We start from the raw sequence: 16,839 nt of genomic DNA, 5'->3' as shown, positions 1-16,839 counted from the left end.
AGTTGTATAATTAATAATTATAATAATCAATCACAACCTTTCATGATGAATACATAGATACCATTGGCATTTGCATTGGCATTGTTGTACTAATTATATTTAGAAACAAATACTTAGTGCATCCCAATCTAAACATCCTTTACACGTTTTAAAATTGAGAGTACATGATAAAAATAAAATATACAAACCAAAATAAAAATAGCGTAGTATTTAAATCTATTTTTATTCGATTTGTTTTAATAGGTCAATGTCTCTATTTTGTGTAAAAATAGATCAAATCTAATCAAATATTATTTTAATACAATATTGAAAGTTTATGGTTTATTAATGAAAGAAAAAAAAAAGGAAAGTAAATTATGTATATCAATAGGTTAATGAACTTTTATAAAAGGCTGAATTTGTAAGGTATTAGATTTAATGATAGGTTCTTATTATAACATTTAGTGGCAATTTACGATACATTATATATTTTAAAATAAATTTATCATTATTACATCGATAAATAGTAGAACAAAGTAGATTGATTTATAGTTCAACTAAGAAGTAACAACCACATCTATTTTCATTAATCAACTAACAGATAACTAACCGTACAAACTACTTAAAATACATTTTTTAAATTTGGTCAACTAAAACATTCCTTCTCGATCTTTAAAGGAATTTCGACACCAATCTAAACTTCAACCAACCATGGGAACTATTTAGATTATTTCATTAAATTTTGGCGACTAAAATATCCCTTTCAAACTTTAGAAACCAATTCAACTACGTATAAACTTTATTGACCAAAAAGAATAGAAAAATAATAATTACAAGTTAGCAATAAAACAAAGTAATGATATGAATAACAAAAGTACTTTTTTTAGTTGAAAGCAGGCAAGAGTGTACCATTTTCACAAATGAATTAAATTGAGTCTCATCTGCATGAAAGATAAAGATTTATAGCTAAGGAAAGAGGACCTCAAAGAGCTGTTTGTCATCTTCATTCAATACTATTGCTTCTGAGGCTAAAACGTGCAACGAAATTGGGAAAAATAGATTAGTTATTATTCTAATTATTGAAAGCAATTAACACCAACACGAGGTTTATGTGGAAACCCAAAAATTAGAAGAAAAACCACAGTACTTTAGTTTTTATTATTTTTCTTATGAATAAATAGAATACAATAAGAGTAAGAAAAGAAAAGATTTAAAAAATAAAATCTTTCATATTATTATTTCCAAAAATACTCTAAGGGCAAAACCCTACTAATTCTAACACTTTCTCTCAAGTTTGGACGTAAATATCAATGAGTCCCAACTTGCTAACACAAAGGTCGAAGTGTGGTCTGAGAAGCCCCTTGGTGAGAACATCAACAGCCTGTAACTCGAAGGAATGTACGGAATGCATATGCTTCCACTGTCATGTTGAACTGGTTGTTAGCAATACTAATAGCAGGTTTATTATCACAAAAAAGCTTCAGTGGTGTCTCACATTCCTGATGAAGATCTGATAAGACATTCTGGAGCCAAATTTCCTCACATATTTCCAAACTCATAGTTTTGTATTCGGCCTCAGCACTGCTCCTGACCACAACACTTTGTTTCTCACTCTTCAAATTTACAAGATTGCCCCAAACAAAGGTACAACAATCGGAGGTAGACTTTTTGTCAATAACAGATCCTGCCCAATTCGAGTCAATATATATCGCAATGGTCTTTCTATTTGGTTTTTTTAAACATCAACCCTTTACCAGGAATATTTTTCAAGTATCTTAAAACTTTGTTAACATAGGGAGCCTGCACAAACAAGCTGACAACACTTACAACAAAGGAAATATCAGGAAGAGTATGGATAAGTAAATTAATTTACCAAAAATGCGTTGATATTGTTCTTTATCAACTGAAACTTGATCATTAGAGTTTCCTAGTTTACAGTTGAATTCAATAGGAGTATCAACGGGATGACATCCTAACATACCTGTCTCGGTTAGTAAATCAAGGGTGCATTTTTTCTGAGACACGAAGATACATTCTTTAGATTTGGCCACCTCCATTCTAAGAAAATATTTCAAATTTCCCAAATCTTTGATTTCAAATTCATCACCCATTCTCTGCTTTAGTTGACTCATTTCTGTTTGATCATCTCCAGTCAAAACAATGTCATCCACGTAAACTATTAGAACAACAATCTTCCCTATATTGGAAACTTTTGTAAATAAAGCATGGTCAGAATGCCCCTGACTGTACCCTTGGACTTGACGAAGGTAGTGAATCTGTCAAACCACACTCTAGGAGACTGTTTCAGACCATATAGGGATTTCTAGAGTTCATATACCTACTTACGAAATTGGGCCTCAAATCCTTGCAGGGGCTCATGTAGACTTCCTCTACAAGGTCTCCATTCAAAAAAGCATTCTTAACATCTAGCTGGCATAGAGACCAATCTTTGTTTACAGCAACAGATAGCAAGACTCTAGCAATACTCAACTTAGCAACTAGAGAAAAAGTTTATGTATAGTCAAGACCATAGGTATGAGTCAATCCCTTTGCAACTAACCTTGCCTTGTGTCTATCAAGAGTATCATTTGCTTTGTATTTGAGATAGAACACCCATTTGCATCCTACAGTTTTGTGTCCCTTGGGTAAAACACAAATCTCCCAAGTTCTATTTTTTTCAAGAGCCTTCATCTATTCCATAACAACATTCTTCCATTCAGGACACTCTAGAACAGTATAGATATTTTTCGATATTATGGTAGAGTCAAGACTTGCTGTAAAAGCTCTAAACTGTGGAGAGAAATTATCAAAAAGGAAACATAGTTGCAAATAAGATGTTTAGTAAAGGACCTGTTACCTTTTTCAGAGCATTGGGAATGTCAAGAGAGGAATCAAACTCATCAAGTTTCCCTGTATAACCTTATTCAGCTTCATTGTTACTGGTTTCTGTTCTGATCATCACGGTTCTTTTCTTCCACATTTTCAAGAACAGCAACATCAGAGTCATTCTCACTCACCGTATTCTTAGTACAAGTGATGTAGCCTAAGTAACCTCAAGGAGAATTTCTCCAAGAACCAAGAATGTAGATCTTTTATTAGAATGATTAATGTGTTTCATACAAGAGGAAAAGACTCCTATTTATAGAGTTCTATTACAATTGGAGGGTAAAAAGGGAATTAATCTAGAATATTACCCAATTAACCCTTAGTCTTCTTACATCAACAAGGTTTTGTAGGATTTTTCATACCTTGATCTCGAGGAGGTTCGGAGTCTTGGACTGGAGCCAACGACTGACTAAAAGGGGACCCGACTTCCTTTATGAGATTCCTCCTATAATACGTTTTCCAAGGAACTTGGTTTGTAGGTAGGATTATGGGATGAGGATCAATGTCAGACACGATACTAGGAGTAGGTTCGATAAATTCAGAGGTGTTGTTAGACTCTTCACTCACACTCTCCCCCTAAGGATGACCAACGGGAAAGTAGGGTCAGTTCTCCCAAAAAGTAGCATCCATAGTGACAAAGTATTTCTTGGACGATGAGTGAAAATATTTATAACCGCACTGGTGAAGGGGATACCCAACAAACACACAAGCCTGAGCCTGAGGGGTAAATTTGGTCTGACTAAGCAATGACATCGAGAGTAGGAGTTTTGCAGCTTGCAGTAGGACCAATTGATTTAGAAGTGCTTGCAAGGGTAGTCTCACTAATGTAGGCGCGTCCTGAGTTCTGTTTCTCATTGGAGGACTGATTCTTACCTCATGAGGGTCAACCGTGGAGTTTCCAACACTAATCCTTGGTGTGCCATTATTTCTTGCAGTGCTCACACACAGGGATTGGTTTCCTATTATTCTTGTCACTATCATGATTCGAAGACCGAGCACTGAAGGCAGTAGAGTTAATGGTAGATGTAGTCAGTACACCCATGACATTAGTGCGATCTTCTTCAAGGCGGACTTCAAAACACACTTTCATTAGGGAGGAAAAAGGTTTTTTTTCGAGTATACGACCACAAACAATATCAAATTTGGGATTAAGTCCTACAAGGAAGTCATAAATACGGTCAGCCCTTCAAGTTTAACATATTGTGTACCGTCATTTGGTGTGTCCCAAACGGTCTCTTTGCACAAATCCACCTCTTGCGAGAGGAGAGAGAGCTTGTTAAAATAGGTAATCAGGTCTAGGGTCCCTTGTTTGCAATTATGGACTCGTTTTCGCAGTGTATACAACCAAGAGGCATTCTATCGTTTCATGTAAAAGATCTTAGTTGTATTCCACAAATCTTTTGTTGTGGCTGCATATAGTAGAGGCTTACCAATCTGAGGTTCTATACTATTAATCAGCATGGACCGAGTAAGCAAGTCCTCCCCTTTCTAGAGTTGTTCCAAGGCGTCACTTGGTGGACGACGTACAGTCTCTCTAGTTAAAAAGTCGAATTGGTGACGACCTTTGAAGAACATCTTTACTGATTGGGACCAAGAGAAATAATTTTGCCCATTTAATTTTTCACCTGAAAAGTTTCCTGTAGACGAACCCAAAGAGCTAGTTATATAATTTGACGGTAAATCAGGGAATAAAGTTACTGGATTCTTGGAATACATCGACAACTCAGTTGGTTTGGAATGTGTCAAAGACTCGCCCGCTTCTATGTTCGATTTATTCTGGGGTTGATCAATCCGATTACCAGAAAACAACGGTTGTCGTAAAGGGTCAACATACAACGAATTCTTACCGTACAGATTTGACATATTTACAGTTAAGGGTTGCTGCCCGAAGGGCATAAGCGACACGTGGGAATGCAGATGGCCGAAAGGGTGTGACAATTGGACATTCGACAGCGCATAGAGTGGAATGGGCTAGACGGTGAGATGAAACGACATCGACGCGCGGGCCCACATGCCGAACAAGAGTGGCGTGTGAGTCACTTTCTGGTTAGACGGTGTCGTGTATGGCTGCGAGACTACTCCCGATAGGTAAATCGATGGTTTCTGTGGGTTTACTGTCAATCTAGGTTTCTCTTAGGTTAGTTTCTAGGGTCATTATTACTTTGCTCTGATACCATATTAAAATCAATTAACACCACCACGAGGCTGACGTGAAAACTCAAAAATCGAAAGAAAAATCATGATACTTTAGTTTTGTTACTTATTTTATGAATAAATACAATAGATACAAAAGGAGAGAATAAATAGAATTCAATAGGAATAAGAAAAGAAAAGATTAAGAAATAAAATCTTTCATATTATTCTTTCCAAAAATACTCCAAAAGCAAACCCCTACTAAATCTAACACTAATCCTTGAACTTTTTTGGTTTTTCATTTTGTTTCCATTCATTTACTCTCAATAAACCATAAATTTAATGCTTCAAAGCTACATAAATATATTTTCACAATTTATAAAGTTCATGTTTACAGAGATTTATTTTAGTAGAGAGAACTAACAAGATATAAGGCATCAATCGGACAGAAAAACTATTGGATGGAGAATGTCACACGATCTCATAATTCAATCTCTTCGAAGAATTTTGCCTATTGGTTCTTAAGAAATGCATTAAATAGATTCACCCCTTTTATCTTCGGGTTTTGTTGTACAGATTGCCTACTTTGGGAGACCAAAATAAAAGCCAAATTTTGGCTTTAACTTTCGAAAACTTAAGTTTTCTAACTTTTGTTGAACTCATCTTCAAGTAAAATTACCAAAATGACCAACAAACAACCAACCCAATTCTCACCCTTTTCTCGATTCTCTCTACTTATCCCTCGATTCTTCCAAGTAACTCTCTATTGGGTTTGCAATTTTTATTTTCTTTCGTTTACTCGAACTGTTGTCTTTCTGTGTTTTGAAATCATGTTTCCTTTCAATGTTTCCTTTCAATGCTCATAGATTAGATTAAACTTTTATAATCTGATATGGAGAGTTCCAAAATCAAATTTTGATCCAATGGATTTTTCTTCCATTACGTGGTTATCTTTTATTAATTTTTCTCCTTTGGTAAGCCTAGTGCAGTGCTAGTCTTCTAAGCCAAAAATTCAACTAAAATGGCATATCATGCCTTCATCAACATTCCTATGAATTCCTCGACTGCCTCTTCTGCTGTATTTTTCATTAATGAAACCATTTCGCAAATGAAAAGGATGTGGTAATCAATTTGTAAGATATTATTTTATTTCTACAAACTAACGTTTATAATTTGCTATTTATGTAGTTATTTCTCTAACCTATAACGACCAAGCATATGTTCTAGCAACATATCTTTAATATCAAATTTATAAAAAAAATTGAGGCATTACTTTATAAAGGAAAATTAATAGTTTAGAAACCTTACCTTCGATCTCAAACTAAACGTTGAACGACATAATGAATAGTGACTGCTATTTTGTAGACGACAAATGAACAATTACAACAGCGAAACACGATTCCGACAAACAAAACAAACGCCGAGCAGTTGTTTATTGGACGACAGACGACTAGATGCGACAGAGTTAAACGAATAATGGTAGCCACAATTCAACAGAGGTTCTTTTGGATGGTGTATGACCACCTCAAGGACGACTTCTTCAACGAACACTCCTGCAAATCAAGGGTTTTTTTGTTTAGACGATGACGGACAATCGACTCCGACAAACTCCTGAAAGCTGTTATTTGTCTTCAAAGGAGGCTTCTTTGTCTTAGTTCAGGCTTGAAAACAAAGGATAGGAAGAAACTCAAGAGTTTCATGCGTGAAGAAGTAGAGGGAATATTGGGAGTGTTAATTAGATTGATTTGGTTTTTGGCTGGTCATTAATTGATTGCCTAGGTGTTCGATTTGATTATAGTGTGTATTTGGGAGGAGGGTTTAACTTTTGCGTGGTTATTCATATCATTCAACTCAAAGGGAGTTTAAGATTCGGTAGGGTTATTATTAGCATTCTATATTTTTCGTTTTAAACATATTTTTTTTTTATTTTGCCATTTGTATAATTTCAAATTTATTTTACTATTTTTCCAAACTGAAGTTAAATTACACAAGCAGAGTTCATTTTAGTACTACTATTTACTATTTAGTCACAATATATGCAACCAAATGATAACTATAGATATAGCATAGATAGGCGAGAAAAGAAACGTCACTTGGTCAAAGCAAAGCATACCTTAGGCCCCTTGTGCTTCTCCATGCTCTAGAAATAGCTATCAAATTCAACCGTAAATCAGTGGATACATTATTTGTATCAAAAGAACAAAATTTATAACAATTTTGGAAAAAATTGCGAAGTACTTGTGGAGATTAAAAAGGAAACTATCCCACTTAATATACTTCCCTTCTCAACTTGAACTTGCCTGCCAAGATCATAAGAAATATCCTAACTTTTTAGAGAAAATTTTCCGTAGTGGTTCAGTCACAGTTTGAAGTCACAATAGCACTTGAGAAGCAGCATACTTTTCTGCAAAGAAACATAACTTTTTACGATTGCAATTGTGAAATAAAACAAAAAAGAACAAATGTCCACCCTTTGCACCATGAAATATCACCTACAAAACATCTAGTTAAACTAACAGAATGGCCTATTTTAAAGCAATCTCCTCTCCCTTGGTAGAGATCCTTAACTCAGGCTCTCTCCCCGAAAGCTACCTTCTCTTCCATCAACTTCTTGGGTCATTCTCTGCACAAAATCTAAAAGGCCTAGAACTATCCTCCCCACTTGTTCGAAATTCTCACCATCAGAATCACCAAATGAATTCTAAATCTCCAGCGAGCTCAGGATCTTATGGTGATTTAGAATTAATTCTGGGAGAAGTTCCTTATATCCCGGAAGAAACGTCTATGTCGAATAGAGGTTGAGGCCGTGGATACATTAGATCACAGTGTCGTCAGCAAAATTCCTACTGAACTTTTAACCACGTTGTCGATCAAAAGAGCCACCTTCATTCATGCATCTATCTGGATTAAAAGCTCTAGGCATTCCGTAAACCATCTTTCCACCTTGTACACTAGGTCCACATCTTCTTCCAGTGGACTTCCTCCTTAAGTGATATAACTGACCTGAGAAAACTAAATTTCTGTCTTACAAGGAGTTGAATAACGAGATGCTTGATTAAGATTACAGACTATTTGTAGTGCCTCCATTGATATTGTTTGCATCATCAACATTTACAGGCTCTTTTACAGTAGGCAAAGTTAGATCTTCCTATTCTCTATTCTGCACTACGTCTACTGCTACAGCATTCTCCATCTCGCCCTGAGAAATGTAGGAATGAGTTCCTCATCAATGATTTTGCCAGAAGTGTCCTGGCCCTTGAAGTTGTCCTTTTTTATCATACCAAGACAATTGGCTTCTTCCTGCCACCTTCTCACTAATAGTATTCACTACAGCATGTAATTCTTTCACACAAAGATCTTCATTTTCGCTCACAAGATTTACTTTTAGTTGAAGTTCGAACATCGTTTTCACTTCAATAATCCCTGTTTTCTTATTTAGTTTCCAGTTCCAGAGGACCCCTAAAGCAAAAAAAAGTATGATCCAGCGATCCAACAGAATCAATCTTTTTGTCACTACAACCAGCATGATCCCAAGGCTCAATTTTTCTTTTCTCATATACATGGACCTCTACTTCAGTTTCCTGCATTGTTTCCTGGACCTCCCTATCTTCATAGATAGTCTTCTTCTACATTATTATTATTACAATCAATAGCCTCAGCTATATCCCAGTTGCCATCTGATTCATATTCAGAAATATAAGGGCCCCATAGGTTTTCAATAAGATGAAGCAAGACTTAATACAAGCATGTCCTCCCAAACTGAATTCTTGAAACTTGACTCCTGTTCCAACATCGCTCTAGACAGATGATGAATCAGTATCAGATTTTCCTTTCTTCTTGTCAGAAAGACTGTCTTGGTTCTTGTTTGACAATGCATAACTTGTGACTGCACTAGAACTTGAAACAATTGTCACAGATAGAATCAACTGCTAAGTCTTTATTAAATTTTCACTGCGATTAAAAGAAGATAAATCTATAGGTGGAGAAGGCTTCAGCCTTCAATAAATTTCCATCTGAATGGATTGAAGATATATGTTTAGATGAAGAAGGAGGAAACTGCACTACCGGAAATCTCCTTTCTTGATATGAAGACTTGTATAATAATCACTAGCGAACAACCCAATGCACTTAAAACCAACCGACATAGTGCCAAAAGAACATTGACAGATAATAATTCTAACCATATAAGAAGAAACTTGCATGACCTTCAAAATCCAGAAAACGTCAAAATCCAGAAACTTGCACGACATAGTTTCCAAGACTTCAGAGGCTCAACACAGTTTCTTGGTCTTCAATCAGTTTAATCCAACAACACCAAATTCTCACTAACTTCTGTGATGTCACTTTCAAATTCTGATAAGGATACTAACATATTAAAGTGAAGCAAATTAAGAACTTTTGCCTTCATCCCACCAATACAGAAAAAACATCCAACCAGCTAGAAGTAGAAAAAACTACACTCATTGAGAGAAAAAATGCATAAAACCAGACTTATATTCATAATATAAGTAGTGGGAAAAATGAAGGTTTGACTCCGAGATCCCTGAGTTTTCAAATTTATTACCCTGTTTTCAACTTCTTTTTCTTGGAAGGAAAATTTGCTCCTCGTCCCCAAGTTTCAATAACAAACCCAAAATCCTAAAAGTTAAATAGAGAAACCACACAATTGGTTTCGAGCAATTATCCATAACTCTTAAGAGACAAAACTAAAAGGGTTCATCATAGTGTAGGAATTAAAATGAAAGTCAATCACTTAAGAAGCAAGATCAGCTCATTCTCAATTCAAACTGCTCCATAGAAAATAGGACAGAAATTTAATCTGCACAATCAAGAGAAAACAAAAATGTACAGTGTGCAAAAAAATCCAGTTCCAAAATAAAGATCCCAAAGAAAAAGGCCGCTCACCATGACTAGAGATCTTTCAATTCACAGAGTTTGTGGACAGATTTGAGAGATGATTGTGAAGAGAACAACTCTTAGATCTGGAACAGAGCTTAACTGCATTGGAAGGAGCATGAAGATCGATGAACGTGAAATAAAGCTCAATGATAGGTCCTTTCTGTTGTACTCTGTCAGGAGGTAGAGGAAAACCTAATCACCTTCTTTGGGGATGATGTGATGTCTGTGGATTTGTTTCATGCAGGAGTTTGGCGTTCTAATTATCACCAGAGGGATATTCGGGCAATGATTTGGGAGTTCGTCCTCCATATGATTTCCAGAGAGAGACCGTTTGTTGTGGTTTCCAAGCTGTGCTGTGTCGAGGGACATTTTGAGGGGAGAGAAGCAATAGGTTTTTGGAGGTTTGGATAACCACTTACCACCCTAGTAGATTTGGTAATTAGTGAGGCTTCAGGTTTCACTTTGGCCTTCGAAACCAACTACTCACTAGATAATATTTTGCTTAGTTGGAACCCTTTCTTTAGGAGGGTCGCTTTTGTGGGCTGGTGTTTTTTATGTCCTTGTATTCTTTCATTTTTATGCAATAAAAGTTGTTGATTTTATCCATATAAATTTTTATCCATTACGGACCGGTAAACGTGGCCTGCAAAGGTATTAAAAAAATGAGATTAAAAAAGAGTAAACAAAAACAATCCATTTTCAAAATTATAAGGACCAAAGTAATATACACACATATATACAAAAATATAACAAAACAAAACAAATAGAAACCATTAATTTATTTTATTCGAATAAAAAAACAAAGAAACAAAGAAAGAAAGGAACCCATTAACTTAAAGAAAGCAACAAAAATACAAAAAGGAAAAGCAGCAATATAAGGTCCAAACGGTTACAGCAAGCACAGAGGGGTGAGTTTATCCTCAAGCTCATGTGTCGCCTCCCATGGGGGCCATTCCATCTCCTCACTGCAATTCCCCAACTCTCTCACATTTCCTTCCAATTCAAAGCCGAAGCCTCTAACCTTCGTGATAAGAGCAGATCCGAAATCTCCTACTTCCGATTCAGAACTTGGGTTTGGAGGGCAACAATTTCGAGGACCAACTGGCCAAGGTCCAACTCCAGTACTGAAGTGGAACAGTAAAGATGGAAGAGATGCAGAAGGCATAGAAGAGTAGAAATGTAACTTGGTCCAAGAAAAGAATACCTTAGAGACAGCCTCCCCTTGCACTTCCATGATCTAGATATGGCTGTCAAATTCAATAGTAAATCAGTGAATTGTATTAAAAGAATAAATTCATAACACTTGTTAAAAGAATCGCAAACCATTTGTGGAGATTAGAAAGGGAAACAACCCCACTTGATCTACTTCCCATCTCAACTGAATTTCTCTGTCAGAATCATAAATAAGATTCTAACGTTTTAGAGAACAAAATTTTCATAGCAGTTTAATCAGTTTGAAGTCACAATAGAAGTTGAGAAGTATACTTTTCTGCATAGAAATGGAACTTTTTACAGTTGCAATTATGAAATAAAACAAAGGAGAACAAAAAATGGCCCCCTTTGCACCATAAAATATCACCTACAAAACCTCAAAATTAAACTAACAGAATGGCCTAGTCTAAAGCATTCTCCACTCCCTTGGTAGAGATCCTTAACTCAGTCTTTCTCCCTGACTACCTTCTCTTCCATGAAATTCTTGGGTCATCCTCTGCACAAAACCTAAAAGGCCTAGAACAATCCTCCCCCTTGTTTCGGTATCTATCACCATCAGAATCACGAAATCCATGCTTAAAAGAATGAAGAGGTTCATGTCTCTCGTTAAATCTTCTTTCATCGTCATCTGGTTTGCCACCATTGTACCCAGTCAATTGACCCAAACGTACAGGACCATAAAACAGTCCATCGTCCTCAATCCTTCCTCGAGGATCTATAGCATCATAGCTTCTGTTTCTAAGTGGTAATCTTTTAGTTTGATTCCTGTTAGGGATAAAAGGCCTCATATGGCCATGGTCAGGTGCAGAACCCACATCTCTCAATTCATCGGGTGGTGAAAGGTAACGGAATCCTTGTCTTTGGCCTGGCATATATCCACGTATAGAACACTGATCAGGAGATCTCATCCTATCCGTCATATAATTTGGAGATCTTTGATGTGTCATGTTGGGACGTTCACAAAATCTATCAGATCTTTTTGAAGAGAACCATTGGCTGGGAGAACGAGCTCGGGATCTTACCGGAGATTTAGAATCAATTTTGGGAAAAGTTTTTCTTTGGAATGAAAAGTTCCTTCTTTCTCGGAAAAAAGGTCTGTCTACATCATATGGAGGTTGAGGCCGTGGATACATCCCATCCACTGTATCATCAGCAAAACTCCTAGTGAACTTTTCACCATGTTGTCTATCAAAAGAGCCACCTTCATCCATGCATCTACCTGGACTAAAATCTCTAGGCATTCTGTTAACCATTTTTCCACCTCGTACACTGTGGCCATGTCTTCTTCCAGGTGACTTCCTCCTTGAGGGCCCATGGAAAAAAAAAGGTTCCTCGTCCTCTACCAATTCTCTACCACGACGATTAGCGCCACCAAATGGACCATCAGGTATAATCTTATATCGGTTTTTATCAAAACCAGCAACATGGTAATCTATCTGTTGTTCACTGTATATTTCAGGAGAAAAGTTGGCACCAAAATCCCATTCCTCAGATCGGTTGTCCAGCCTATTAGTATATCTCCCTCTTCTATGACTAAAACCCATCAACGGAGGTGGACCCTGGCGTTTGTCTATAGAAATTTTCTTGGTAATATTACTGTACACGTCATCTCTAGCAAAAAGAGAAAAAGACAAGATAAACAAAGACATAAGAGCAGTTAAAACAAGTTTAGAAAGAAAAATTAATAGAAGAAATCAAGTAACTGATAATCACCTTTCTTGAGGTTTCATATTTGCTTCTTCAACTCCCATGTTGGGTACAAACTCTCTATCCTTATGTGATAAAACTGGCCTAACAAAACTAGATTTTGCCTTACAAGGAGTTGAATCAGTAGATGTTCGATTAAAATTAATTATTCGACTATTTCTAGTGCCTCCATTAATATCCTTTGTATCATCTCTGGTTACAGACTCATTTACAGTAGGCAACGTTAGATCCCTATTCTGCACTACATCTACTGCTACAGCATTCTCCACCTCATCCTGAGAAAATGTAGGAATCGGTTCCTCATTGATGATTTTGTCAGCAGTGCCCTGTCCCTCAAAGTTGCCCTTTTTATCATATTGGGATAATTGGATTCTTCCTGTGGCCTTCGCAGATATGTTTACATCCTCACTTATAGCGTTCTCTACAGCATGCAATTCTTTCACACAAAGATCTTCATTTTCTTGCTCATAAGATTTACTTTTAGTTGTGGTCTGAACTTCATCTTCACTTCTATAATCCAGATTTTCTGATTTAGTTTCCTGTTCCTGGGGGCCTAAAGTAAAAAATTCATGATCCAGTAATCCAACAGAATTGATCTTTTCTTCATTACAACCAGCATGATCCAAGGGCTCAATTTCTCTTTTCTCGTGTACATGGACTTCTACTTCATTTTCCTGCATTGTTTCCCGGACCTCCCCATCTTCATAGTCTTCTTCTACATTATTATCATTATCATCAACAGTCTCAGCTATATCCCAGTTGCCATCTGATTCATATTCAGAAATGTAAGGATCTTCATCAAGCACAGACTTCAGATAAGATGAATCAAGACTTAAATGAAGATGCTCTTTTGTAGAGTCAACTTTATCTTCACTATCTAAAAGGGTTTGTTTTCTGCATGGACTGTCACTTTCAACCATTTCAGATGAGCAAGCATAAGTTTCAGTAGTTGTATTTGTCCGAGTGGTGGATATCTGCACTACAGGATCATCACCACTAGTACAACCCTCCCATGATTCCATTGAAGTATTTAGATCCCATTTTTCCCTGTTCGACTGCAAAAAGGAACCATCACAATCAAACCCTACGTTACCTTTGACACATTGGGTGCTACTTCCTTGATTGTTTAAAGCGAAGTCTAGTAACACAGGTTCCATAGAATTCTGCTTCAGGAAATTCAAATCACTCTTTTCAGGAACTAATTTCAGATCCATATGTCCCTTCAAACCTACTGATACTCCACCTCCTCCTCCAAGTTGACAAATTGGAGGGCTGCAATTTTCTTCAGGCATTTTTACATCAATTTCTTCCTCCTTGTTACCAGCAAAATGATCAGAGTCAAGGCTAGTCGACAACTTCAACCCCCCACAGATCACTGGTGATGCATGATCAGTATGTTCTACAGATTTACCTTCACATTCAACAAAACCATCAGTACAAGCATGTCTTCCGAAACCGGGTTCTTGAAACTTGACTCCTGCTGTTCCAGTATCGCTTCGGACTATATCCACACAGCATGAATCAGTATCAGATTTTCCTTTCTTCTTTTCAGAAACACTGTCCTGGTTATTGTTCGACAATGCACAACTTGTGACTGCACTAGAACTTGAAACTATTATCACAGATAAAATCGGCTCCTCACTCTTTATTAAATTTTCATTGTGATTAAAAGAAGATACACCTTTAGGTGGAGATGGCTGCTCAACCTTCAATAAATCTCCATCTGAATGGAATGAAGATATATCTTTAGATGGAGATGGAGTTAACTGCACTCCCAGAAATCTCCTTTTCTTGATAGGAATATTTGCATCATAATCACTAGCTGACAACCCAATGCGCTTAAAATCAACCTGCATAGTGCCAATAAAACATTTACTGACGATAATTAAAACCATCCAAGAAGAAACTTGCAAGGTCTTCAAAATCCAGAGAACATCAAAGAAGAATATTAAGCACCTCTTCACTTTCTGGAACGGTCATTATTCCAAAACCTAAGAGGCTCAACACAATTTCTTGGTCTTTTATCAGTTTAATCCAACACCAAACTCTCAAATTCTGCACCGTACGGATACTAACACATTAGTAATCTTCAAAATGATTCAATATGCAAGATAGCAGACGACAGACGTGTCATAATAACCAATTAATCTGCAAGCAAAAACTAAAGAAATCAGCGATGCAGCACGGTTCCATCGCGAAAATATCATAAAACCAGCATCCAAATCTTAAATCCCGCATGCCCATCCTAACATATTTCCAAGTTCTTATGTTTAAACTTTAAGCACAAAGGTTCAGACGCTCCACCCCTCGAGATTAGATCAGGGAAAACCCAAAACAATGAACCCTATATCAAACTCCAGCAGAGAACTTTTGGGCATAACATTATTAAGTCCAAGAGCAACTAAACACAATCTGATATCCACGCCAAAACTTGTCAATTCATCCCATAAAATGGACAAAGAAGACAAAATTGATGATAAAAATAAAAGGAAGAAAATAAAAGAAGCATAAACCCCCATAACGCAAACATATTCCACATATAACCAACAAAATCACTTGATATGGAATTGGATTAAATTGGTAGAAGACATTCCAGTATTTGAACAACTGATGTACAACCAACAACTGAAACTTGAATAAAACTAGCGTCTGCCTCGAAAGAAACATACTCAGCTGATTCAAAGAAATTGGTAATCCTAAGGCAGAGATGCGAACAGTGCCGAAGCGCGGACCTAATAGGTGGTTGAATTGCTGATGATACGGGGAGAGAGTAAGAATGGAAGAATGAAAGCAGAATCATGAGAAACCCAAATGGAGGATTATTATATAGATTCGGAATCCGTAGGAAGAAGGGAGATAGAAGCAACGATGAGATTACCTTCGGGAGATGGAGAGTTTTCTGCTGAGGATTACCTTAGGGCTTTCCTTTTCTTCTCGTTTCTTTTTCTAATCAAAATCTCTCTCTCTCTCTATATATATATAATTTGGACTTGGAGGTTCCAACATAACAGCCTACAATAATTGAGAATGGAGTCCGGATATAAAAAAGAAGATTTTGGAGGCCAACATACATTATATTATATATTTATGCTTATTCGTTACATATTATATTAAATTTAAGTGTATGATCTAAGGAGGATAAGCTCTAGTTTTTTAATTTCTGATTTTGAATCTTATTATTGAACCACTTAATTTTTTTTTTAAATCATGAAATACATTCTATGATTCTATGGATGTCAGAGACCAATTATATATATACATATTTTGTTTGAACTATATTTCCACCTCCAATCATTCACATATCATTGTTTTATTTACACTCTATCGTGAGTGGATAATCGTTTGTATTTCTTTCATTTTCGTCCGTTTCACTCAAGTTATATATTGTCTTGATGGTTTTTTTTTTGGTGAGTCGTATATGAGTTCCCTGTAAATCTTCTTTGGAACTCGAATAGAAAAGTTCATATCATGGTAAAGAGGGAAATACAAAAGAAAGTGGTCGAACAAAAATCTATCGAATTTTGGAGAAAGATGTAAAACAAACTTGGAACTAGAATTGTGTTTTGGAGCAGGTCTATGTAGCTTTTTTTTGTTTTTTTTTTCTCCTCTTTAAGTGAACTTGGTCATCTATAGATGTACATTTTGTAATTATTTTTTATACATGTAAACAAAACAGGTTGAAGAATGTGGGATATTATATACTTTTTGAACATGTAAATTTGGTCTATCTATTGGCCATCATATTATATATACATTTCCAAATAACTTTCAATAATTATTTTTGTTTAATAAATTCAAAGTTAAACGCTATATTATATTTTAAGGTTACAAATCTTTTCAAAAATATAAAAAACGACAAAACAATTTCAAAAACGGAAAAAGTCCAAAGGCCCACGTCTAAAATACAAAAATATCCCGTCAACCACGTCGTCAATAACATCCGTGTAATATAATTATGATCGTTTATGGTTATTGTTTGATATGCAATCGTTCAGATATGGCTACAATTTATACGCAATCGCT

General features: G+C 36.1%; 1 protein-coding gene across 8 annotated transcripts; it reads right to left on the bottom strand.

Moving 5' to 3' along the window:
* Positions 1-10,659: 10,659 nt before the first annotated feature.
* LOC103501668 (uncharacterized) lies at positions 10,660-15,842 on the bottom strand. 8 transcript variants are annotated; one of them, XR_007823765.1, is made up of 5 exons: positions 15,486-15,763; positions 14,773-14,871; positions 12,823-14,666; positions 11,102-12,720; positions 10,660-11,021 (listed from the first exon to the last, which is right to left on the bottom strand). XR_007823765.1 is itself a non-coding variant. In XM_051090397.1 (5 exons), the coding sequence occupies exons 3-5, from the start codon at positions 14,794-14,796 to the stop codon at positions 11,571-11,573; spliced, it is 3,018 nt and encodes a 1,005-aa protein (XP_050946354.1). In that variant the 5' UTR covers positions 14,797-14,964; positions 15,486-15,567; positions 15,695-15,842; the 3' UTR covers positions 11,370-11,570. The 8 variants fall into 8 exon arrangements, 7 of the variants coding, with proteins under 7 accessions (XP_008463541.1, XP_050946354.1, XP_050946352.1 ...); XM_051090397.1 differs by lacking the exon at positions 10,660-11,021 and having other exon boundaries at positions 11,370-12,720; positions 14,773-14,964; positions 15,486-15,567; positions 15,695-15,842; XM_051090395.1 differs by lacking the exon at positions 10,660-11,021 and having other exon boundaries at positions 11,370-12,720; positions 15,486-15,567; positions 15,695-15,842.
* Positions 15,843-16,839: the final 997 nt, after the last annotated feature.

The sequence above is a fragment of the Cucumis melo genome, chromosome 9, assembly GCF_025177605.1.
Source record: "Cucumis melo cultivar AY chromosome 9, USDA_Cmelo_AY_1.0, whole genome shotgun sequence".
Lineage (NCBI taxonomy): Eukaryota > Viridiplantae > Streptophyta > Magnoliopsida > Cucurbitales > Cucurbitaceae > Cucumis > Cucumis melo.
The sequence above is the reverse complement of the archived record's forward strand: the minus strand, read 5'-3'. Positions and strand labels throughout refer to the sequence as shown.